The sequence below is a fragment of the Fusarium graminearum genome, chromosome 2 (assembly GCF_000240135.3).
Source record: "Fusarium graminearum PH-1 chromosome 2, whole genome shotgun sequence".
Taxonomy (NCBI): domain Eukaryota; kingdom Fungi; phylum Ascomycota; class Sordariomycetes; order Hypocreales; family Nectriaceae; genus Fusarium; species Fusarium graminearum.
The window spans coordinates 8,100,740-8,122,558 of NC_026475.1; the positions used below are offsets into that span (position 1 = coordinate 8,100,740).

A 21,819-nucleotide genomic window follows, 5' to 3' on the forward strand; every position below is an offset into this window, starting at 1 on the left:
CCTTGCGAGTGCTGTAAACGCCGCTAAGATGCAAACTATCCAGAAGAGCTGTGAGGTTTGCGGCATCTTTGACAAAATTTTCGTTGAGAAAGATGTAAAACGCAACCTGAGTAGAGAACGAGCCGTTGAGAAACGGTGCGCAGTACACACTCCGTTACTAAACTGGGTAGAGAATAAATATGTCGAACGCAATCAACTTGAGAGGGAAGTTGGCTATAAATCGCGCAACTATGAAGCATCTGGGTTTCATTTTGCGCGAAAGAATGGCAGTATCCCTTCGGTCGCCGTGACTGACTATAAAGGGCGACCACAAGGCCCGTTTCAAATCATTCGACACAAATTAAACATACCAGAAAACGCTCAGCAAGATGATCATACGAGTACGATGAATCCAGACTGGATCGACCTTGGTGTAGCGAAATCATGGATGGACAAGTGCATTGCAGAGCATGGATCAGAATGCCAGGGTACTCTGAATCTGCAGACCGTCTCTCCTGCGTGGCTTATCGATACAAAAGACGATTGCTTGGTGCCAGGCACGACCAGTAACGAATATATTGCTTTAAGTTATCGTTGGGGGCCATCAACAGCTCCGCAAATGGACAATGAGACCTTTGAACAGATGGGAGTCCCCGGTGGCCTTTCAAAACAACAGTCCTTTCTCACACCCACTGTCCGAGACGCGATCCACACCGTCCGCAAACTTGGCGAGCGATATTTGTGGGTAGATGCCATATGCCTTCCACCTGATGATATCGAACAGGTGTCACAGCAGCTGCAGCTTATGGGATCTATCTATGCTTCCGCAAAGCTCACCATTGTTGCGCTTGACGGTGATGCCAACACCGGCTTCCAAGGCCTTGAGGGCCAATCATCTCCCAGGAAACTGTCAAATTTGTTCCCTTGGAAGACGAATACGAACCTACTGTTAAGAGATCAGCCCAAGCTCTCGGCCATGGACGTACAAGCATCAGAATACTTTACCCGGGGTTGGACATATCAAGAATACATGCTGTCTCAGCGACGGCTAATCTTTGGCAATCAGCAAATCCACTGGAAATGCTCTTGTGCAGAATGGCACGAAGATCTTCCTACTCTCCAGGAAGAACAAAGAGGAAAGTCTGTCCGACCCAAGTCACTAGGATTTCCCAACATCAAACGGGGGCTGTCGGATATCCGAGAGTTCGGCATATTGATCAACGAGTACAACGCCCGACAGCTCAAATATCCTGAAGATGCTTACCCAGCTGCGGATGGTCTCCTGAACTATCTAGGAAAGCTTGCGTTTCCGGGAGGGTTCTTGTTTGGTCTACCTAGAATATACTTTGGCATTGCACTAATGTGGTCTATTGAATTCGGCATGGCTAATCCCAGTAGACCCCAAAGACCTGGTCTGGCTCGAAGGATGCCCTCCGAAAGAAGTCATTCCATTCTACCAAACACGCATCTCCCATCATGGTCCTGGGTTGGATGGAGCGGATATGGTGTTCATATGCTCGATAGAGAAGCTCAATTTCGATGGGCGGACTTGTTGCTTGCCGAGAACGGCTGGAGCCCTGTTCAACTCATAAAGACTTCGAGTGTCACCATTCCAATCACCGAGTGGTTCAGCCATAGCTCTAAGGACTTGAACATTACAAAAGCCCTGCCGCATTCTGCTACTGTATATGAAGATTCGGAACTTTCTTACGACAAACGTGTATGGACTCGGAAGGAGTTCGACCCTGTCAAGCACGGGATAAAGGCTGAAGGCTTCAACCCGCCTTTTGGATTCAGTGGGAAACATATTTACGAACACGTCAATCTTCCTGGTAAATACTTCTGGTGGCCTCTCCCACCTTCCAGCGCGACACATATAGATGAACCAGACAATACCAGCCATAGCCCTCTCATCTCCTGTCAAGCAAAGCGTGCTTGGCTTGCAGCCGCCAAAATGGTCCGCTGGAGCCGAGATGTCAACATGGATGCTCATCTACGTTTGCTAGACAAGAAAGGAAAACTTTGTGGATGGCTCCAACTTCCAAACAATGACGAAATAGACAGGTTTCCGGAGCCAGTGATTGAAGAGGGAATGGGTAAACATGTTGATACATTGGGCTTGGAAGGGGTCGTTCTCAACCCATCGCCTACACAGGAACAGTCGCTGGAACTGGTTGCCATTTGCCGATGCAAGTTTGCCGACATCGAAACAATCGACGACAAGATACAGTACAAAGAGTTCTATGGTGTGCTTTGGGTCGAGTGGGTTGATGGTATTGCCTATAGGAAGGGATGCGGATATGTAAAGAAAGAACTCTGGGAAGAACAGGATCTTGAGGACGTTAATTTGATTCTCGGGTGAATGTCTTACGATAAAGAAATAACTAATAAAGAATAATACGTAATTGCTGTACGATATAAGGAAGATACAGGATAAAGTTAAACGTGTATTAGACTTAAGACAAAGGACAGCCTACCATGATCCGTCAACCTTCAGAGTACATTGACGAGTGGCCGCAGATAAGCGTTTCTTCCATGGCCAATATTAAAAGTGAGATCGTCCTGATTCAAAGCATAACGAGCAGCTCAATTTTAACCCGAATAGCGAAATGACCTAGACAGTTGAAGGATTAGCGTTAAGATAGACATTGTCAAGCCATGTTCATGGCGAATCTCCGAACACCTTCCACACAGTTCAGCCGCTCGAGACATAAGAGACGAAATAAGAAGGATATTTTATTTTATTTAGGTCATTATCTTAGGCAATTTATGTTTATATCCTAAATGTTCCTGCGAAAGGCTAGATTAATGCACATATATATCTCCTCCTATAGCTTCGTCTCTGTGTTTCCTATCCAGTAAGTAGTGAAGTCCAAATCCATGTTACTCATGAAATCATCATCTAATTCATTCATTGCTGGTGGCGTCGGGACAGGTGCAGGTTGCGGAATGGGTTCCGGGGCAGATGCAGGTACAGCAGCCGGAGCCGGGGCCGGGGCAGATGCGGGAGGTATTCGCGACTGGGACATACTCGCCACGTAGACAATCGAAGGATGGGTGAGCTGTATGGATCTCGTTTTGGAATCCAATGGCGTGGTGTCGGGTACCAAGTCGATAGTGACTCGGGTGCCCTCGGGGAACAACCGTACATTAATTGTTGGCGTCGCTTCCTTCGGGACTGTATCCTCTGTTGGCCCCGGAGTCCTAGGAGCGGTGGCCGAATCCGATGGGGTTGAGGGCCCGTGGTTGTCAGACTCGTCTTCATCTCGACCTTCATCTCGACCTTCATCTCGACCTTCATCTCGACTTTCGTCTCGACCGTCGCCTCGATTTGCGTCTCGATGTTCGCCTCGGCTTTGGCCCGCAGCATTCTGCAACATTTCCGAAGTTGCTCGAACTGCCCATTGAGTAGCACCTGTCGCAGCCGGTGAGCTACGTAGGGCAATGGCAATAGTCTCTGACATCACGGCCTTCATGCCTTCTGCGCTGAGCACGAAGTCTGTTGTTGATGCGATGGCTTTGTCTCTGACAGCTTGCTCTGCCCTTGCTTGGAGAAGGGGTTCAACCAATATTCCAACCTTTTGAACGAGGTACTGGCAAAGGTCGGGGATTTCGTCATCGTCTGCATAGACTGCAAGCAAGTTAGCGTATATCTTGCAGCGTGATAAGGGACGTACGCACAAGGGGACAAAGGCTCGTTGAAGTGAGGGAATTGATCTTTAGGAAAGAGAATCAACCAAACGTCGATGAAGAGGTTCTTGCAGTGGGTGAGCCACTCGGGCGTGGGTCGAGGACGATGCTCCCCGGACTCGGCGACTTTCTTTTCAACACTATCTTTCTGGTCGTTGCTCATGTAGAAGCGTGCATGTGCTTCTCCGTCGGTGTCTTTGCTTTTCGCTTCTTGGGAATGATGGTCGAAGAGATGGTTTCTGCTATTGTCAGCAACGGTCGCAAGATCAATGCGCGTTGGCCTACCTCCATTTGTGCACCGCAGTCATGTTCGCAGAGCAGTAGCTGAAATCGCGATTGTCGTGAATCTCGGGGTATGCAAGACGATACGGGCAAATCCAGCGACGAATCTTGTCCTGGTTGCGTTCCTTGCTGCGCTTCTTTTTTGGTGGAGAATTGCCATTACTCTCGCCGTCGCCTGTTTCATCAGCGCCGTCTTCTCGGGCACCTCCAGCACCCTCCCCGTCCCCTTGCTGATCACCTCCGGTACCATCACCGGCAGTCGAATTGTCTTTTGACCTCTGACGCTTTTTTGATGATTTATTTGAAGCCTTGTGTGGTTTGCTGGATGGACCATCGATGCATTCGTCTTCGTGCAGAATAAGAATGCTACGACGATTGGCTGGCAGGTTCCGAATACCTGAGATGACATCCTCTGCGTATAACGGATCATACGCTAAGACTTGTCGGATTACGGAGAAGATGGGAGGGTCGGCAGCGGCTGGTTGGGGAAGGGGAACTTGAGCCTCAGAAGTGGCACTAGACATGTTCTGGGGTTGTGTGGTGGGACCATTGTCAACGCTGCTGTGGTCGCTCTCTAGCGACGGACATGGGTCTACTGATGATGCTGCTCGTGCGGCCGATCGTCGTACTAGCTGCTGTATGGACTCGGGAGACCCCTGTGTAGTTTTGAGGGAAGCTGCAGGATGAATGGCGATGGATCTGGGTTTGCCAATCAACTCTTCGATGGTGCGTTCCTAAAACGAGACATGGTTAGCCATGGCCAATTGAGGCTTGTCGACGGGGATTAAATGCGTACGTGACAATGGCTTCGACCGCTGAATCTGTCTGTGAACTCGTTGACACGTTCGCCAGCTCTCTTCTCGAATTGCGCCGCGCTCCAGCGATCCGCGCCGACGTCGATGCAGCGTTCGGCAACTGTGCGGGTTTGAAGGAAGACATGGAGGAGCGGCGGGTTCTATCGCAGGCCTGTCAGCGCCAAATAGAGATCAAATTGGGGACATTTTCCCCACCTCTTCATGTCCGTCAGTTAATTGTAACGTAAGGCATGGCATATCTGCTTTTGGGTAGGTATGTTGAGGTATGGCTGCTGAGTATAGACCGGCAGTAATGAACCGACAGGAAGCTTGACCGGAAATTAATCGAGGTGCAAGAGCTGATGGTCGTTTTGGAGGGGGGGATGCTATCTTTATTGATGTGGACTTGGTCTGGTGGGTGACATTGGATTTCTCTTTCCCTCGCGACAAGTTATCTGTCTGTGTATCTGCAAAAGGTCTCGCGACAGTCTGCATATGCACTCCCTGACATCAACCGGCATGCAAAAAGAGATGATAAGACAGAAATAGTTAATACAAAAATCGTTTATATTCTATATTCTTGGAGTTTACCAAAGCTATCATCCCACATCGTCGGATAATAGTAGAAGGTGCCGATAAGTCGCGAGAAAGAGAGAAATCGGATGATACAACCACCGTCAACTATGCAAGTCTTCCACTAACAGGTTAACCACTGACGGCACACCAAAAATGACTAGCGCGATACTCTTGGTTCTCTCCAAAAACGACGCCTCTTTGTACCGAGGGGTAGATGCCATTTGTGCCAAAGTTGACAGAAACGATGATAGAGAGCTGTTCGGTGGTTAAATCTCCTGAAGACCCTGAAAGCTACCCCAACATGCACTGCAATTTAGTTAGCCTCCTAACTCTTAGACTACAAAAATAAGTAGTCTAACCAGTATGGACTAAATAGCATAAACTGCTCTACTAATTTCGTCTCTTATGCTTCTAATCCTGAGGCATAAGTTGCTGTCAAACACAAGAAAACCCGAGAACTCGGTAAGAGTTGCACAAAGTGCGACACCATAGCTGTTTAATTAACTTTAATTCTACCATCTTATTGCACAACTCACTGCCTTTTGTATTACACTTTGAAGCCCAATTGGCACGCATGGCTTATTGACAAGGCACATCCCTGACAGGAAGTTCCAGCATTTGCCTTGCAGCCTTGTTATTTATCAGCGACTCCAATTCCTGTCATTTGCATATCTTGCACTTACAGAACAGTAATTTCCTTGCATTTCAGCGATTTCCAGTCTTTTTGGGATCATTACTAGTTAATTGTGCCGCTAGTACCTCGACTTCTACACTTAGTTATCCAAGTCTCTTCGTCGCTAGATTTACTACACCAAAATGACTCGACGTCTCGGGAAATGTTTCCATCGCAGCCTCTTCTACCGTCAACTCCAGATAAATCACCTTTTCCCGCAACGAAAGGACATTATATATCAACAAGCCGCCTTTTCCTAATCTTTTCTGCAGGGTGCAAGTCAAACCTGATGTTTCTCAACAGCTCATGAGTTTTACAATGTCTATATAAGTTGACGATGTGTCGCTCTTTGGGACACAAACCAGCATCACTTCCCATCTTCATCCAAGACTCTATCATCATTCCCTTTCCCCTGAAAACACACCACTGCACATTCTACATCCCATCCTCTGTTCAAGACGCAAATGGAACCCCAGCCTGACACCAAGATCACCTACCTTCTTCTCTTCAAGTCCCTTTCAGGAAAGACCCATACCTTGAACATCTCAATCTCTGAGGGCGAGGAGCCTGAAGCATTTGCGCTCAGCCTTGCCAAAGCCTTAAAGCTGCACTTCAACGGCTTCAAACGAGTATTGTATCGTGGTATACTACTCAAAAAGCCGGTTGTCTCTCTTGTCAAATTGTCCCAGGTGAGTGTCGACCCTCACTATCTGCTTTTCGTCATCATCTTCTAACCTCCGACAATAGATCACTGATATGCACCCCACTGACGGGGGTGAGGACAGAATATTCATCCAGGAAGAAGTTCTTGATCACACATTGACAGCCGCCCTGCGCAAGCCATCTATCTTGCGTGGCGTTGAACGCGGCAGGTTCTTTCAAGGTTATAGCCATACTGTTGTCGGTACTGATGGTACTGTCCCGGATGCTGCTATCCTGATTCATTTTGTCAATGACCCTTCAGCCCTTACAATGGTAAGGATCATTGCCACGCTCATCTCTGTTGGTATTGGTATTGGTGGAGACTTTGGCTTGTCACTGTAAGGGCTACCCTGAAGACATCACAATTAGAGGGTGTTGAGTAGCAGATTGAAGTTATTGACATGTACGGAAGACTGTTTGTAGATTGGATATTTTGTACTTTATTTGAATTGAAGACCGCACGTTTATTATTTGTATCTTTCCATCGCAACGATCTGGTCGACGACGGTTTGTCGTCACATCATCAAATGACAGCGACAAGTGACCTGTAATTTAGCGCCTCAGAACGCCTAAGGGGTTGTGAAAGAAACTGGCTTGGTATTGACCTGCACCCGGGGATGGTTACGCCCTCAGAGGCATTGATCGCTACAAATACCTAGTAAATAGCATTGGCTGAGCTGAGACGAAGCTGGGATTTTTGTAAGTTAAAGAGGAAACATCCTTGTGATGCTATTGCCAACCGCCTGGATACTTGTAACAAACGTTTTCCTTCCCTGACGGACAAAGGCATTTTTAAAGTGGAACTGAGTGAATTTCGCGGCGTTGGCGACACAAGTAGGTAGTAAGCAACTGAACCGCAATTTGAAGCTATTCATCTACATATTCCCACGCATCAAGAGATCGATATAAAAATATAAAGGAAGAAGCCCCAAGATGCGCGCGATTACCAACTCATTGCGTCTCTGTGCGCGTCGTCCTGTTACGCTGGGGCCGCGTCTCGCCACTCCAGTCACAGGCCTACATCTAGCGACCGACCTCCGAAAGCAATGGACAAGCAACCAGTGTTGCAGTAAAAAGAATAGCCCAAAAACACCTGCGCCCGTATCTATCACGTCAACTGAGTTTTGGAGCTCGAGAGTGGTATGGAAGAGAGCGTCTGTCAACACCACGCGATGTCTCATCGGCTGCACAGTCGGTGACTTTTCTGCCATGTGGATGCTTCAAGCCTACTACCCGGAACTGAGCATGGGGATTGTCATGCCAATATCCAGTTAGTTGCACACTCAGAGCCTGCAAACCTAGACACAACCGCTAACCCAGCAAATCAGTGGCATCTGGTATCTCAACATCTATCCTTCTTGAGACAGTGATGCTACGCGTCGGTCGCGATGGTTTGACTTGGCTTACGGCTGTAAGAACAGCAATCGGCATGAGCTTAATCTCCATGTTGACCATGGAAGCGGCAGAGAATGCGGTAGACTACTATCTAACTGGTGGAAGAGTTGCGCTTGATGATCCTTCATTCTGGATCGCGGCTTTGGTCTCTGTTGCCGCTGGGTTTCTAGCACCGCTACCCTATAATTACGCGAGGTTACGCAAGTATGGAAAGGCTTGTCACTGAGGTTATCTGTATTTCCATCCCACTTGTATCATATAAACCCGATGACAAATAGTCTTTTTTATACTGGGCCTGGCAATCTCGTTTGGAAGATGTTGAATCACTCATAGTCGGTAAATGTTTTCCGCCCACTTTCCGTTCTCCAGCCATCTCTCGTGTCTCAGCAAATGCACGTATTGTCACTGCAAGAAATACCAAGAGTCAGGAACAGCCGGCAATCTGATCCTGCAGCCAAGCCGAGAACCCCAGATAGATCTCTCCAGGATTGGAGTTTAATTCGTGATCTGGAGTCTCGACTCTTTTCTGGGACATAGCGCGACACGTGAACCAACGCCATCGCGTCGGAGCTTTATCAGGGCCCGAGTTTTTAGAAGGGGAAGATGGAGAGGGCATGGGAATGGTAGAGCAACGGCGTCAAAAAGTAGAGTCCGGAGAGTCGTTGAATTGATATCTCGTTTTTGATCTGTGATATCGAGATATTGATGGGTTAGATGTGTTGATGAAGACATCAATTGATCATAAGGGCGCGTCATTGAGGTTGCCTTTGGGGTAGGTATTTGCGGATTGGGATGAATGACTCGCCAAAGTGTTTGGTGTACTGAGTGATCTTCTCGCCGCCTCTTCATACTAGCTAATGGGAAAGAGCCATGTATAACAACATCTCAAGATAATATTGACATTTATCAGCAGCAGCATGTCTTCAGTCAAGGCTCTCTCTCTCTGTAGTAATGGTGCTTCTACCATTGCAGAGTCCCCACTGACTCCGTGCCCCCCATGTCGGACGCGATCTCCGCAGTTCCATCCCAATTCATCACCAAATGAGACACCACAAACTTGTCATAACAGCATAAACACTCTAGCGTCCTCTCCTCCCCCAAAAAACTCAACAAAGTAGCATCCATGCATCCTCGGAATCTACTTGTAGCCTCCGAAACTACCCCAGATTGTTGACCACTTTTCCCCAGAGCCCAGGTTCACTAGTTCGCCGTCTCCCCCCATTTTCCCCGCTCCCGACGATGATCAAGGGCCGTGGCCATAAATACACAGGGTCTGGAACGTCGAGAGAAAACTTTTCAACCATCAACCTCTCTCTCACCACAACATGGCCACCTCTACTACCCATCACCAAGAATCTGGCAAGGAGACGTCCGAGTTCGCACACGTTAATAGCGTCCTCGAGGATGAGAAACCAACGCAGATGGACGAGGAGAGAGATTGGACGGGTACTGCCAAGAAGACAGACCCAGAAGAAATCCGCCTTGTCAAGAAGCTTGACTGGTGGATCATGGTGAGTTTTCCGTCTGATCTGCGCGTGCGCCAATGCCAATGCTCGGGTGTTTGAATCGCCAATGCTCTTGGCCGCGCTGCAACGTCTTGGCTGTACTAACAATTCTCCACAGCCATGTCTCTGTCTCATGTACTTCCTCAACTACGTCGACCGAAATGCCATTGCTCAGGCGCGATTGAATAACCTCGAGGATGATCTCAACATGACTGGAACCGAGTTCAACACAACTGTTTCGATGTATGTGACGCGCTGCCAACGAAATTAGAGCGAACGCTAACTTTGACAAGCTTGTTTGTCGGTTATGTCTTGATGCAGGTTCCTAGCAACATGTTGATCACAAAGGTCAAGCCCGGCATGTACATGAGTTGCTGGATGTTGGTTTGGGCTGCTGTCTCTGGTAGGTTGCAATCAACTTGTTTTGAGTCTATACGCTAACAACGATATCAGCTTGCACTGCGCTTGTCAAGAGCTACGCTGGTCTTGTCGTTTGTCGGTTCTTCCTGGGTATTACCGAAGCTCCTTTCTACCCCGGTGCCACATACATGCTCTCCATCTTCTACACACGCAAAGGTCAGTATTCCGCGTCGACAAAGCTGGCACCATACTAACGTGCAACAGAGGTCGCCGCCCGCATCGCTGTCCTCTACTGCGCTCAAATTCTCGCCACTGGCTTCTCCGGTCTTATCGCTGCTGGAATCTTTGCAGGCATGGACGGTCTAGCCGGTCTTGCAGGATGGCGATGGTGAGTCTACCGCCCACCAGGTTGTTGTCTCTACTAACAACTCCAGGCTGTTTATTGTCGAAGGTGCCGTCACCGCGCTCGTCGCCATCATCGGTTTCTTCATGCTTCCCAACACCCCTACTACCACATGGTGGCTCAACGAACGCGAGAGGAAAATCGCCCACGATCGCATGGAGAAGGACAAGGTCTCTGACTCTGAGGAGGGTGGTTCTTCTTGGGAGGGTCTCAAGCAGGCTTGCAAGGATAAGCGAACATGGCTTTTCTGTCTTATGCAGAACTTCCATCTTTCTGCTTGCTCTTTCAACTCCTTCTTCCCTACGTAAGTCTTGGCCACGACAAAAATGTTGAATCTATGCTGACCTTTCCTAGTGTCGTCAAGACTCTTGGTTTCAACACTACCATCACCCTTGTCATGACCTGCCCACCTTTCATCTTTGCTGGCGCCGCAGGTATCTTCTTTGGTTGGAACTCGGGACGCATGCACGAGCGCACCTGGCACATCACCGCTGGTCTTTCCGTCGCCGTCGTCGGTTTCGCTCTCGCCGCTGCCACTCTCAACACCGCCGCCCGATACGTCGCTTGCTTCATCTTCCCCATGGGTGCCTACGCTGTCAACTCTGTCATTATCGGATGGGCGTCCTCAACACTGTCGCAGACCAAGGAGAAGAAGGCTGTTGTTTTAGCCATGACCAATGTTGGTGGTCAGGTTAGTAGTCTCGCGTCCTCTTTTCATTGTATCTTGTTCTAACAAAGTTCTAGATTGGTTACATCTACGGTGCCTACCTCTGGCCCAAGAGCGACTCTCCTCGATACGGAATCGGTTTCGGTGCCTCTGCCGGTTTCGCTCTATGCTCAATTGCATGTGCCTGGGCTATCCGCATCCTTCTTGTTCGTGAGAACCGCCGCATTCGCGCTTCCACCTCTGAGCACGTCAACTTGTACGGATACTAAATGGGGAAGACGGAGTATAGTAATGAGATATGAGATAAGAGAGAATGCCAGATAGATAACAATCTGTGTTTGCTTGTGTAACATGTTGACCCACATATAGTGACTCGTATAATGCAATGCGCAGATGATATCTGATGGTTATTGTCCAATTGAACGACTCTTGTATGTGTCGACACCCTGGCGACCTGTGCACAAGGCATCTGCTGGATGGACATGGTTGGTTCAAGGCAACAGAGGCTCACTATAAGAAACCCCGCACCGCTGCCTAGGCTGAAAATGGATTTTTAAAAGAGCCATCATCCATCCCATGGTTAACCTCAGCCATCCGTCAATCCATCTCAATCCTTTACCAAACCCCATCAAAATGAGTCAATTTCTCCATGAAAGAATTCTGTCAGAGTTTGTGAACCCGCAGACAGACTCTCCTCTCTTCTCCCTTCTTCCCGGCGAAGTCAGAGACAAGATCTTCTCCTACGTCCTGACTGACCATCCTGACCCTGGAGCACACATGCAATATAGCAAACAGACATGCTATACTCGTCCTTTGTACGAGGCTCATCAATCGACCGATACCAGGGTCCTTCGCACATGTCGTGCCGTCTATCGCGAGACGTGGTTCAAACCATTTCTCTTGCGAGAACACGTCAGATGGGCCACAGCTCCCGATCGTGCCCCGCCTGGAAAGTCTGGTGTGCCTTATGAAGTGAGACACATGCTTAGTCGACTCCTTACACAGCAGCCGGAGCAAGACAAGGTCGAGATTGAGAGACTCCGAATCTTTGCGCAGATGTACAAGCTCGAAGAGGGTCTTGTGGCCAAGATCCTGGCCGAGCCGGCGCTGCTTGCACCTCGCATCGTCACCCTCACGATTCGCCACACTGATTGGTGGTTTTGGGAAGACGACGAGCCTCTTCGTTTTGAAGGCGGCTGGATTGAGGACGTTTGTAAAGCCATGCATTGGTGCACAAACCAATTCTGCATCGAGCTGGAGTCTTTGGAGAGAAAGAAGGACCAGATTGACAAGATTGCTGATCAAATGATCAAGAAGTGGTACTTTAAACGCTGTGACGGTGTCGTGCTTTACGCCGATGCATTGGGCAGAAAGAAGAGTCGATGGAGCGGCGATAGCACATGGGGCGACCGACGATGGGTTCGCGACGAGACGGAACCTGGTAGACTCGACTACTACATTGTCTCTGTGACGTTCCGTCCTCGAATCGACATTGAGCGAAGCGGCGGTACCGTTGATAGAGAGGTCTTTAACGCTTCGCAGAAAGATTGGTTCGACGAAAACGAACTGAAGATTCACCTTGGAGACGAGAGCCGCATTGAGGACCCTTCCCCGTTTGAGTATGTTAGGGATACCCGTGATGGTGAGTACGAATGTCGCGATTAACAAGCTTTGGACTCGGTGTTGACTTGTGATACAGACGACAGCGATTCAGAGTTTTCCGACGCGGAAGTCGGTCGGCATCGTCAACGATGGTATGACTCCTTCTTTCCTGCGCGAGAATGATCGGGTGGATAGCATGTTGAACATTTCAAGCGCGTGTCTGAGAAGAAGGGAAGAACACGGGTAGTTTGTGTTGAGTGGAAGTAGATGGGCAGTCAATATGTGTGTCTTGTCTTGTTTTTGTAATGAGCGCGTGTTGATCAAGATAGCATGCCTGATCATTGATGATGGTAGTAAAAGTATCAATGTAAGAACTTGTCTAAAACTGGCTATTGTAATGATATGATATGGAGTCTGTCATCATGGTCGAGATATGGCTGTAACAGTACGTATCCACGTCAAGTGCCAATCATCTTAGTAATCATGACTCACAAGCCAGTACCACTTCAACTCCATCCCTCCATCACATGTTCACGCGTTCCCTTAGCAACAAACCCCATCGAAATATGGCTCAGCAAGAGAGCGGCCGTGTTGTCGGCGACTTGGCCTGCCAATCCGACTCTTACCTACGAAGTATTGAAACTAAAGTAGTTTCTTGTGAGAAATCAACGCAAAAGTCTAAAAAATCAGCCCAGCCTCAGTGGTTACTTGAGTGCTCCAACTCTATCTTGTTCCCAGAAGGTTGAATTTTACTACCCCTCATTTCAACGAACTCACTTACACGGATTTTAGGTGGCGGTCAGCCCTGTGACCATGGGACAATCACTCCGCTCTCGGGTGAAGATTTAGCCCCAATTCCCATCACAAATGTGCAGCGAGAGGGCCTAAGATGTATAATCCACTCGGCAAAGCCTATCGCTCCTGGGACTGAGGTCCGTCAGGAAATTGACTGGAAGCGCCGATGGGATCACATGCAACAGCACACTGGCCAGCATCTGCTATCAGCAGTAATGATGAAAAATCACGAGCTCAAGACGCTGGGTTGGGGCATGGGTACTGATGGAGGTTTCAACTATGTTGACCTGCAGAGGAAACCTACAGACGAGGAGATGCAGGCTATCCAAATGGAATGTGCCGAAAAGATCCGAGAGAATTTGTCGATCAAGGTTGACACTCCAGATAACACGAAGGATCACAAGCTGCCTGGAGACTATGACAAGTCCGACGGCGTTGTCAGAGTCATTCACATTGGAGACCTTGACGAGAATACGCAAGTCTTTCGTTTTCGTTTATAGACTTTTGACTAACTTTAACAGATGCTGCGGCACCCACCTCGCGCAAACATCGCACATCTCCCTTATCATTCTCGGCTCGACACAGTCCGTCCACGGCAAAAACTGCCGCTTGTCCTTTATCGCAGGCGACCGCGGCATCAACCTTGCAAGCTCGTCCGTCAGCGCAATCAACACCATTGCCAAAATGATGTCCGTCAGCAGCAACCCGACTGAAGTAGTGACCCGTGCCACCGCTTTGTCCGACAGCGTAACCGACCTCAAACGATCCGAACGAAAGCTCTTGCTCGAAGTCGCCAAGTTCGAAAGCGAACATGCTATCAGAAGTATCATCCAGAACAAGATGAATGCGTATATCTATCGCTACGAAGGAAGCACCGATTTTATTAACAAGATTGTCGGTGAAACGCGGGATTTTCTCGAGGGTACCGAATTTGTCGTAGTCATTGCTATTGGCGAGCCCAAAGGTGGTGGCCCAGTCGTCATCGTTGGCGACAAGGTAGCTGTCGATGCCATGGCGAAAAAGGTCAAGTCTGTAGTCAAGGACATCAAGGGCGGAGGAACAGGCGGAAAGTGGCAGGGAAAAGTGAAGGAGTGGACGAATGCAGAGCTCGTCGCTTTGAAGGATGTAGTTGAATCATAGGTCGTTGAAATAAGATATATATTTCTTTATTTAAGCATCCTGAAGCCACAATCGTCAACGGGGTACCAGCCAAACACAGTCTTCTATCAGTATCCAACCGTTGGAATTGACGCGAGGGGCATGTCCAAATTGGAGGGGTATATCCAAATATTGTAGCGCTTCCCAAACCTAGATCAATTCCAACGTCCTCTCTCCCGGAATCCTACTAAGCCTCACCCGCTTGCGCTTGGGTTTCATTTGTGTCTCGTCAAAAGCCCTCCGAATATGCACAACATCGATTGGTGGCCTCCCAGTATCGATTGGCACAAACATCCCGTATCGTCTCGTCCCGAGAGCTGCCACCGATTGACCTTGTCGTTTTCTATGCGCTGTCAAATCTTGTGCCTGGATGGTCAGTGCTATATCTGTCAGACGTTTGACCATCTCCACTGCTAAAAATCCAATTATTTCGAGGGTATCATCTTTCTTCAAGACTTGGAATACGACACCGATCCCTGCCCATTCGCGAAAACGCTTCGGTTTGCGGGTGGTGAACGACGCTTTGCGGTGGGTAAACCACCTGTCGTACTCCTTTTTCGACATGTTCTTTGTAATTTCGTCTGCCCAGCGGAGAGTTTTCAGGGAAACGTCACTTGGGTCGTCTAGGAGCGATTCGTTGGTGTCACCGCCAGGGGGGATAACGGAGAAGAAAGACTCGATGTCCCAAGGTAGGATGGCCGCGGGAGTTTCTGTCTTTTTGGCAGCGGCCTCTTCGTTCGGAGGGCTTTCAAGGGGGTCGTCCGATAGATCATCTTCGTCTATGTCGACGTCGCCATTGGCTTCTTTGTTCGACTTCTTGGCTTCTCGACGAATAGCCCGCCATCTTAGAAGTTTTTGGATTCGTGCGACGCGTGTGGTATCGTGTCGAACTTGGAATATTATGTCGTAGATAGAAATAACTCGTTTGCGGCGACGTGCAGCGAGTTTGCTAGCAGAAGAAAGCTGGTGGCGATGTTAGTTGTGATCTAATAACAGAAGCACGTGCAACTTGCCAAATGTTGAATTTGTTGGTGAACAATTTGCTCCACTAGTGTCAGTGTCTCTGCAGAGACATCCTGCGTCTCGCCGGCAACAAACATCATCTACAGGGCGTCAGAGACCAGATGGCTAGTCAGGATGAAAGGAGTTGTTTACATGTTGAATCTCGTTGCTGTATCTGGATGTAAACTTGGCCATTGCGGAAGTGGTTCCTTCCTCGTTACAGGTCACGGTCCTGGTCAGGCCGCAAAGAATTTAGGAAGACATCAGCTACTTTATACACGCAGGACAGACATCAGTGAATGGAATTTATTAAGGTCCGTGATACACATCCTCTGGATCATGATTGACTACCTCTTGATGCGCCTTTGTCAATCACCATACTAGCGGCGAGCCATGACCATGACCCTGGCGCGAAAACAAAGAACGGGAGAAACAAGGACGCAAATTGCGAGCGAATTCGGAGTACTAAGTTTGCGACAAAGTTCAGTTCAAAACGTTGATAGATTTGACTGATGAATTTGTTCACATTCGGTGGCTGATGTGACATTAAGGTTTACTACAGGTAGGTACGTACTGAGATACTCATTATGGAATATCACGACAAGACAATTTTCAAAAGTAGGTACCTACGCGGGTTAATGGTGTTGTTAGACATGTCCAGTTGACAATTCAAGGCTGTCTGATGGATGTTGAAATCATATACAGAATATCAGAATTGTATGTGCTATGTAGGTAATGCTAGTAGCCTGTCAATAGCCTTGCTTTGTCACTTGAATATATTGAAAACCCCCTACGTCCGCTATTGTTTTAGATCTGGGTACGGTATCGATATTGTTCAGAAGATGTATTTGGTTCTTTCTGGTTCCAAATGGGTAGCAATAGTGTGAGTCACATGTCTCGGTTTGACCGTGACCAACCGAGAGGCTTCGGAAGTCATAGGAGTAGAAATGCATAGATTCTTTAATTATAGTATTAGCACTGAAATAAAACGTCGTGAGTGGTCCAAAAGACACCGCGTCACATGACAACGCGTTGAAGAGCGCAAAAAAGGAGTGAAAACTCCCAACGTAACGCGTAGCCTGAGGTCAAAAGATCACCAGCCACCTCGATGATATTCCAAAGAAACGCCAGGCTACTATTTGAAGTATCAGTAATGCCCTCACTAAAGCCAAATGTGTCTGTCTGAAAACTTCTGTGAGTAATGGGCCGATGTTGCCCTGGAAAAGAGTGCTTCAAAAAGCAAGCTGCCATCTTGATACCGGACCTACTGCAGGTACGCCCGACGGCGCAGGTCAGTTGCAGGTAGCATGCTCTTCAAAATGGACTATTCCAAGCCAAAAGGGCCCGCAATTCTCACAGAGTCCCAATTTCTATACTTTCTATTGAGGTTTGCACTGTATTGTAATCCATCACATGCGCACAACAACGGCTTACACCAAAGATATCAAACAAATAGACGTTTTTCTTTTTTTTTCTCTCTCTGAACTCAATAATGCACTCACAATTTCGAGCGCACAAAATCTTAAATCCTGATGCTATATAAACGCAAAGAATTCCCATAACTGTTCTTTTCTTTCTCTTCTCTCTTCACCAACAATTGTATTCAACTCGGACACCACAACACACAAACACTACATCCAAGCTAGCATACAATTCATCAACACCACTTCAGACGATAACACCATGTCAGACGACAACACTGATTATCGGTTTAAGTACGAGCGGCTAGTCAGGGCCCTCACAACTAACCCTGAGCTTGCTCTGTCGGCCCTCAGACAAGGCATGGCTTTCCCTGCCCAGCCTAGTCAAGACCAGGCAGCCCAAACTCCAGGGCTGCATTTCGCTTTCCCTGACCAGACTGGTCAGCTTCCCCCTTCTCCGGCTGCCCATTACCAGTCTCAAGTCCAGCCAACCTGTAATACAGGGCGGACTTTCGCTTGCGGTGATGGTCGGTTTCCCACTTCCCCGGATCAACAGTATCAGCCTCGAGTCCAGTCAACCTACTTTTCAGGGGCGGCTTTCCCTCAGGCTGATTACTCGCAGCCTCCCACTCCCACTCCTTCTTTCCTTCCCGCTCCCCCTTACCCTCCCCAGGCTTGTCAGTACCGGCCTCAAGTCCAGCCCGAACAGGTTCTGGACTTGAACTTCCAACCCCAAGGCCCGTCTGTTAACTGCCAAGCTGGTTTTGTGCCCGCTGTTCCAGCCCAACCAGCTTATCCCTCTGGCTTGGTTTACCATGGTCAGCCTCACCAAGCCCAGCTTTCTTTGGGCCAATGTGCTCCTCTGTCTTGCCAGCGCATGCAAGCTCAGCCACATGCGGGCTTATGGGCCATTGACGAAAACGATCCCACACAGGAGCCCGCACTTCGTCGTATGGCGCGCCAACTCCAGCGCTTTTACAAGAGTCCAAAGACGCTGGGGAATAAAGACCTGGTTAGCGAGGATGACATCAAGCTGGCAAAGAGCGTCGATCCCTGCACCAGCACGTCCGATGGTTTTCGGTGGCCGGCTCACTGGATGACGCCTGAAGGAAGGAAACGCTTCATCGGGGAGCTGGAAGACTTCCGAATCTTCGGAAGCGGTCTCACTGTGCCGCTGGTCGATCCCGGACTCGGACAGGGTCCTGCGCCTGTAACGCCGGCTGACCATCCCCGTAACGATAGGAAGGTAGCCGCCAACGCCATCATTATTCCTGATAATGAGGAGGAGGTCAACGATATGCTGGCCTACAATGAGGAGATGCCCGACTTGTCGGCTGAGGTCTTGGATGATGAGGACGATATGCCGGCCGAGGATGAGGAGATGGCCGACGATAGCGTTGGTGGTGATGACAACTTCATCCCCAACCCGGCGGCTGGTATCTTCGATACGGCTGACCAGCTTCTGATTGATGCACTCACGAAAGAGTTGGGTCAGGGTTAAGGTGAGAGGGTTGCAAAAATTAAACTATTAGTACACTGTGTTTTGCAGAAAAGCATTTATCTATTCAGCATGCAAGCGGACATGCTAGAAACATACCCTTGTACTACTAGAAATAGTCTAATGGAAACGAATATGTTTAAAAATGTCCAGTCTCGGTTGTAGGCATTGTTTCTGCTGCTGCTGCAATTCTTGGTGCATTGCATGTGTGTCAACCTGAGTGAATCTAGCACCTGACACAAGCCACGAATTGTTTGAATACGAGCCCTAATTGCCACTCCGACCTTGGTCCCTTTTCGCCGTAGAGGTCAGGGCTTAGTGCGCGGTTGATGTGAGGTTGTCAAAGTTTGGTCATGTGACTCATATCTTTGCATTGTGATATCTTTGGCTCGGAGGCTCGTTGACTCGTTACGTCGATAGAGCAGAGCCGCGTTGAAGAACCACGTTGTGGGACCGATCAACGCCATCTCCGGGAAGAAGCTTGACTGGATGGTCCACTGAAAATCTCGTTCTTAGCGAGGGGCAGCGTATTGAGGGGCATGGGTAAGGTGAGTTGTCATGATTAATTTTGACCGTTCTGAACCCTGGGAGCGACCCAACGGTAGACTTATTATATTTGTTTTACAAGCTATGGGGGGTAGATAATACTCAATTAATTTACGGCCCTAGCTATCAGCTGCAGCATCAGGCCCGACGAGTATCACAAGAACGTACGATCCAGATCTAATTGACAGCAAAGACAGTTGCAATTTTATGTGGTTTTGTCGCGACTTCGAAAGTACCATCAAATTAACTTTTTTCTCGCGTTTTTTTTGCGTTCCCGTTGCGTGTCAGAGTGTAGGGATTAATAAGAAACCTTATATCTATACAAAAATTAAAAAATATTAAATGCATTTTTACATACGTCCTTCATGTTCAAGATGCAGAAACTGATCCATCGCGAAACATTCCCACCATCACTGTTCACTTCTCCGCCTAGCTTATCCAGATCAAGCTTGATCGATGACAGGGTACCGCAAAGCTTGGGCGACTTGAACAGATTCAGCAACCAGCTCCGAACTTCCCCAGATCCATTGTACCGGTACCCCCGCAAAGTGAGGCATTTCGTCGGGACATGAACAAGTAAAACAGCCCGCCACGACTCGTCGGCGACGGACGCCGAGGCCGAATTGCGGAGAATTACCAAGAGAGGAAATCGACTAGGCCGTCGTGATCTTGTTTTCGGTCTGCGAGTTCGCCGATACTACCTCGATGCTGTTGATAATGGAGCGTATAAATACCGACGGGGCGTCGCTTGGCAGTGCCTCCGACGCAGAGGACATTCTGGTGCTTGGTTCCATTCGCAAAAAATGACTCCGGCTCTCAGCAAAGTTCTCTTCGTCCTTCCAGCTTTGGCTGTCTCAGCTTTCGCAGAACCAAGCTCGAAATGTTCTGCTGGTTGCATCTCCATCCCAAACGCCATTGTGGACTCCGTTAGTCATCACACACTCGGCGAAGCGATCCCACTTCCCAATACCGTTCCATCTTGTGGCGGGCCATCGTTAAAAGTCAACATTACAAGTAGCCTTTGCAGAATTGTTGTCAACGTTACGACGAGCGCATCCAGCTCCACCCGCGTTGAAGCTTGGTTGCCCGATAACTGGAACAGTCGTTTGCTGGCAACCGGAACCGGTGGTATCGGAGGATGCATTGACTACCGGTTTGTACAGAACGGCGCGCAGCTAGGGTTTGCCAGTTTCGGTACGAACACGGGCCATGATGGAGAACAGGGGTTCGACTTCTTTCTCAATCAGCCCGAGGTCATCAACGACTTTGGACATCGAGGTATCCACGTCGAAGCACAGGTTGCCAAGCAAATCGTCGAGCAGTATTACGGGAAGAAGGCGTCGAAGAGCTACTACCAAGGCTGTAGCACAGGAGGACGCCAAGGTCTACAAAATGCGCAACTGTACCCTGACGATTTCGATGGCATCCTTGCTGGAGCTCCTGGGATTGACTGGCTCCACATCGTCGCCTCCAAGGGTATCCTAGCCCGCAGAATTGGCTGGCCTGACCTCAAGTCCGATACTTATGTTCGCCCTGAACAGTGGCAGGCGATAGTCGCCAAACAGATCGAGATGTTTGATCCTTTGGATGGTGTCAAAGATGGAGTTATTGACAACCCTGCCGCACATGCGTTCGACCCCGCTATCATGGCTTGCGGCACTAATGTTCTCAACAGCTCTCTGTGCCTGAAGCCTCAACAAATTGCTTCTGTTCGTGCTGCATACGAGCCCCTTGCTGACTCCGAGGGTCGTATCGTATACCCCGGCTTTAACCTTGGTTCAGATACAAGTGTATTTTCCGCTAACCAAGTCAATGGAACTGCAGACTTGGCCTACAAGGTTCTCCAGGTGTGTACCACCAACCATCATTTAACCTGCCATACCTAACGGTATCTAGGACTTCTGGCGTGGGGCCGTCTACAACGACTCTAGTTGGACCCCACACAACTTCACAGTCAAGGACATGGACTTCGCCATCAAACTAAACCCGGGAGGCGTCAACGCTGCCGAGGGCAAGTTGGACAAGTTCTATGCCAAGGGTGGCAAGATCATTTCTTACCACGGTCAGGCGGATCAGACTATCACTCCCAAGTTGATTTCAGAGTACTATGCCAAGGTCCAGAGTAACCTCAACGCCACCCTGGAAGACATGCACTCCTTCTATCGACACTTCTTTATCCCTGGCATGTATCACTGCTCTGGAGGGCCTGGTGCTTTCGATGTTGGGCAGGCGTACCCGATGGATAAGGATAGAATGAATGCTAAAGCGAATGTTCTGCTTGCGTTGACAAAGTGGGTGGAGGATGGGGAGGTGCCTACTACTCTTGTTGGAGCAAAGTACGATGCTGCTGGAAAGGCCACAGCGTATCGAAGTAAATAAACCCGCCCACACGAATGATCGCTGTCGCTAACAATGTACAGAGTACTGTCCTTACCCTTACGAGAGTAAGTGGGATGGATCTGGAAACACGACCAAGGCGGATAGCTGGAATTGTGTTATGCCCGGGGCTTGAGGGTCTAGAATGGCGAGTCGCGGAATCTAGAGGGGCTCCTCCACCGCCGAAGGCTCAAAGGTATATTCTTGACACTCGCACCCGCTCGAGGACTGCTTGAACGGCTGTGTGCGCATGATGTTGATTAGGCCAAGTTCCCGCGGTTGTCCACAGCGCAGAAGGCCCCGTATTAAGCCCCAGTCAAATGTATGACTAAGCGATGCTGGCCTCGCTGTGGACTACGTGCAAAGCTGCTCTGTTGAACAATTGATGGATTGCT

General features: G+C 48.9%; 11 protein-coding genes across 11 annotated transcripts; 9 read left to right on the forward strand and 2 right to left on the reverse strand.

The window, feature by feature from the left end:
• Nucleotides 1-385: 385 nt before the first annotated feature.
• On the forward strand, nucleotides 386-2,341 carry FGSG_02996 (uncharacterized protein; the record flags this gene model as incomplete). Its single annotated transcript, XM_011324492.1, has 1 exon — nucleotides 386-2,341. The coding sequence occupies one exon, from the start codon at nucleotides 386-388 to the stop codon at nucleotides 2,339-2,341; it is 1,956 nt and encodes a 651-aa protein (XP_011322794.1).
• Nucleotides 2,342-3,950: 1,609 nt separating this feature from the next.
• Nucleotides 3,951-4,475, reverse strand: FGSG_02995 (uncharacterized protein; the record flags this gene model as incomplete). Its single annotated transcript, XM_011324493.1, has 1 exon — nucleotides 3,951-4,475. The coding sequence occupies one exon, from the start codon at nucleotides 4,473-4,475 to the stop codon at nucleotides 3,951-3,953; it is 525 nt and encodes a 174-aa protein (XP_011322795.1).
• Nucleotides 4,476-6,458: 1,983 nt separating this feature from the next.
• Nucleotides 6,459-7,144, forward strand: FGSG_02994 (uncharacterized protein; the record flags this gene model as incomplete). The annotated part of the gene is made up of 3 exons (XM_011324494.1): nucleotides 6,459-6,683; nucleotides 6,742-7,034; nucleotides 7,120-7,144. The coding sequence occupies 3 exons, from the start codon at nucleotides 6,459-6,461 to the stop codon at nucleotides 7,142-7,144; spliced, it is 543 nt and encodes a 180-aa protein (XP_011322796.1).
• A 485-nt stretch (nucleotides 7,145-7,629) lies between these two features.
• FGSG_02993 (uncharacterized protein) lies at nucleotides 7,630-8,317 on the forward strand (the record flags this gene model as incomplete). The annotated part of the gene is made up of 2 exons (XM_011324495.1): nucleotides 7,630-7,966; nucleotides 8,025-8,317. The coding sequence occupies 2 exons, from the start codon at nucleotides 7,630-7,632 to the stop codon at nucleotides 8,315-8,317; spliced, it is 630 nt and encodes a 209-aa protein (XP_011322797.1).
• Nucleotides 8,318-9,416: 1,099 nt separating this feature from the next.
• On the forward strand, nucleotides 9,417-11,376 carry FGSG_02992 (uncharacterized protein; the record flags this gene model as incomplete). The annotated part of the gene is made up of 8 exons (XM_011324496.1): nucleotides 9,417-9,602; nucleotides 9,715-9,839; nucleotides 9,890-9,999; nucleotides 10,050-10,172; nucleotides 10,221-10,344; nucleotides 10,391-10,663; nucleotides 10,714-11,050; nucleotides 11,104-11,376. 8 exons carry the CDS (start codon nucleotides 9,417-9,419, stop codon nucleotides 11,293-11,295), a joined length of 1,470 nt encoding a protein of 489 aa, XP_011322798.1. The 3' UTR covers nucleotides 11,296-11,376.
• A 226-nt stretch (nucleotides 11,377-11,602) lies between these two features.
• On the forward strand, nucleotides 11,603-12,875 carry FGSG_12536 (uncharacterized protein; the record flags this gene model as incomplete). The annotated part of the gene is made up of 2 exons (XM_011324497.1): nucleotides 11,603-12,668; nucleotides 12,733-12,875. 2 exons carry the CDS (start codon nucleotides 11,603-11,605, stop codon nucleotides 12,873-12,875), a joined length of 1,209 nt encoding a protein of 402 aa, XP_011322799.1.
• Nucleotides 12,876-13,638: 763 nt separating this feature from the next.
• Nucleotides 13,639-14,563, forward strand: FGSG_12537 (uncharacterized protein; the record flags this gene model as incomplete). The annotated part of the gene is made up of 2 exons (XM_011324498.1): nucleotides 13,639-13,847; nucleotides 13,945-14,563. 2 exons carry the CDS (start codon nucleotides 13,639-13,641, stop codon nucleotides 14,561-14,563), a joined length of 828 nt encoding a protein of 275 aa, XP_011322800.1.
• Nucleotides 14,564-14,731: 168 nt separating this feature from the next.
• On the reverse strand, nucleotides 14,732-15,778 carry FGSG_02990 (uncharacterized protein; the record flags this gene model as incomplete). The annotated part of the gene is made up of 2 exons (XM_011324499.1): nucleotides 14,732-15,544; nucleotides 15,737-15,778. 2 exons carry the CDS (start codon nucleotides 15,776-15,778, stop codon nucleotides 14,732-14,734), a joined length of 855 nt encoding a protein of 284 aa, XP_011322801.1.
• Nucleotides 15,779-16,170: 392 nt separating this feature from the next.
• Nucleotides 16,171-16,969, forward strand: FGSG_02989 (uncharacterized protein; the record flags this gene model as incomplete). The annotated part of the gene is made up of 5 exons (XM_011324500.1): nucleotides 16,171-16,201; nucleotides 16,289-16,300; nucleotides 16,340-16,466; nucleotides 16,554-16,576; nucleotides 16,857-16,969. 5 exons carry the CDS (start codon nucleotides 16,171-16,173, stop codon nucleotides 16,967-16,969), a joined length of 306 nt encoding a protein of 101 aa, XP_011322802.1.
• Nucleotides 16,970-17,266: 297 nt separating this feature from the next.
• On the forward strand, nucleotides 17,267-18,505 carry FGSG_02988 (uncharacterized protein; the record flags this gene model as incomplete). Its single annotated transcript, XM_011324501.1, has 1 exon — nucleotides 17,267-18,505. The coding sequence occupies one exon, from the start codon at nucleotides 17,267-17,269 to the stop codon at nucleotides 18,503-18,505; it is 1,239 nt and encodes a 412-aa protein (XP_011322803.1).
• A 1,346-nt stretch (nucleotides 18,506-19,851) lies between these two features.
• On the forward strand, nucleotides 19,852-21,560 carry FGSG_02987 (uncharacterized protein; the record flags this gene model as incomplete). Its single annotated transcript, XM_011324502.1, has 3 exons — nucleotides 19,852-20,895; nucleotides 20,945-21,419; nucleotides 21,469-21,560. The coding sequence occupies 3 exons, from the start codon at nucleotides 19,852-19,854 to the stop codon at nucleotides 21,558-21,560; spliced, it is 1,611 nt and encodes a 536-aa protein (XP_011322804.1).
• Between the last annotated feature and the right edge of the window lie 259 nt (nucleotides 21,561-21,819).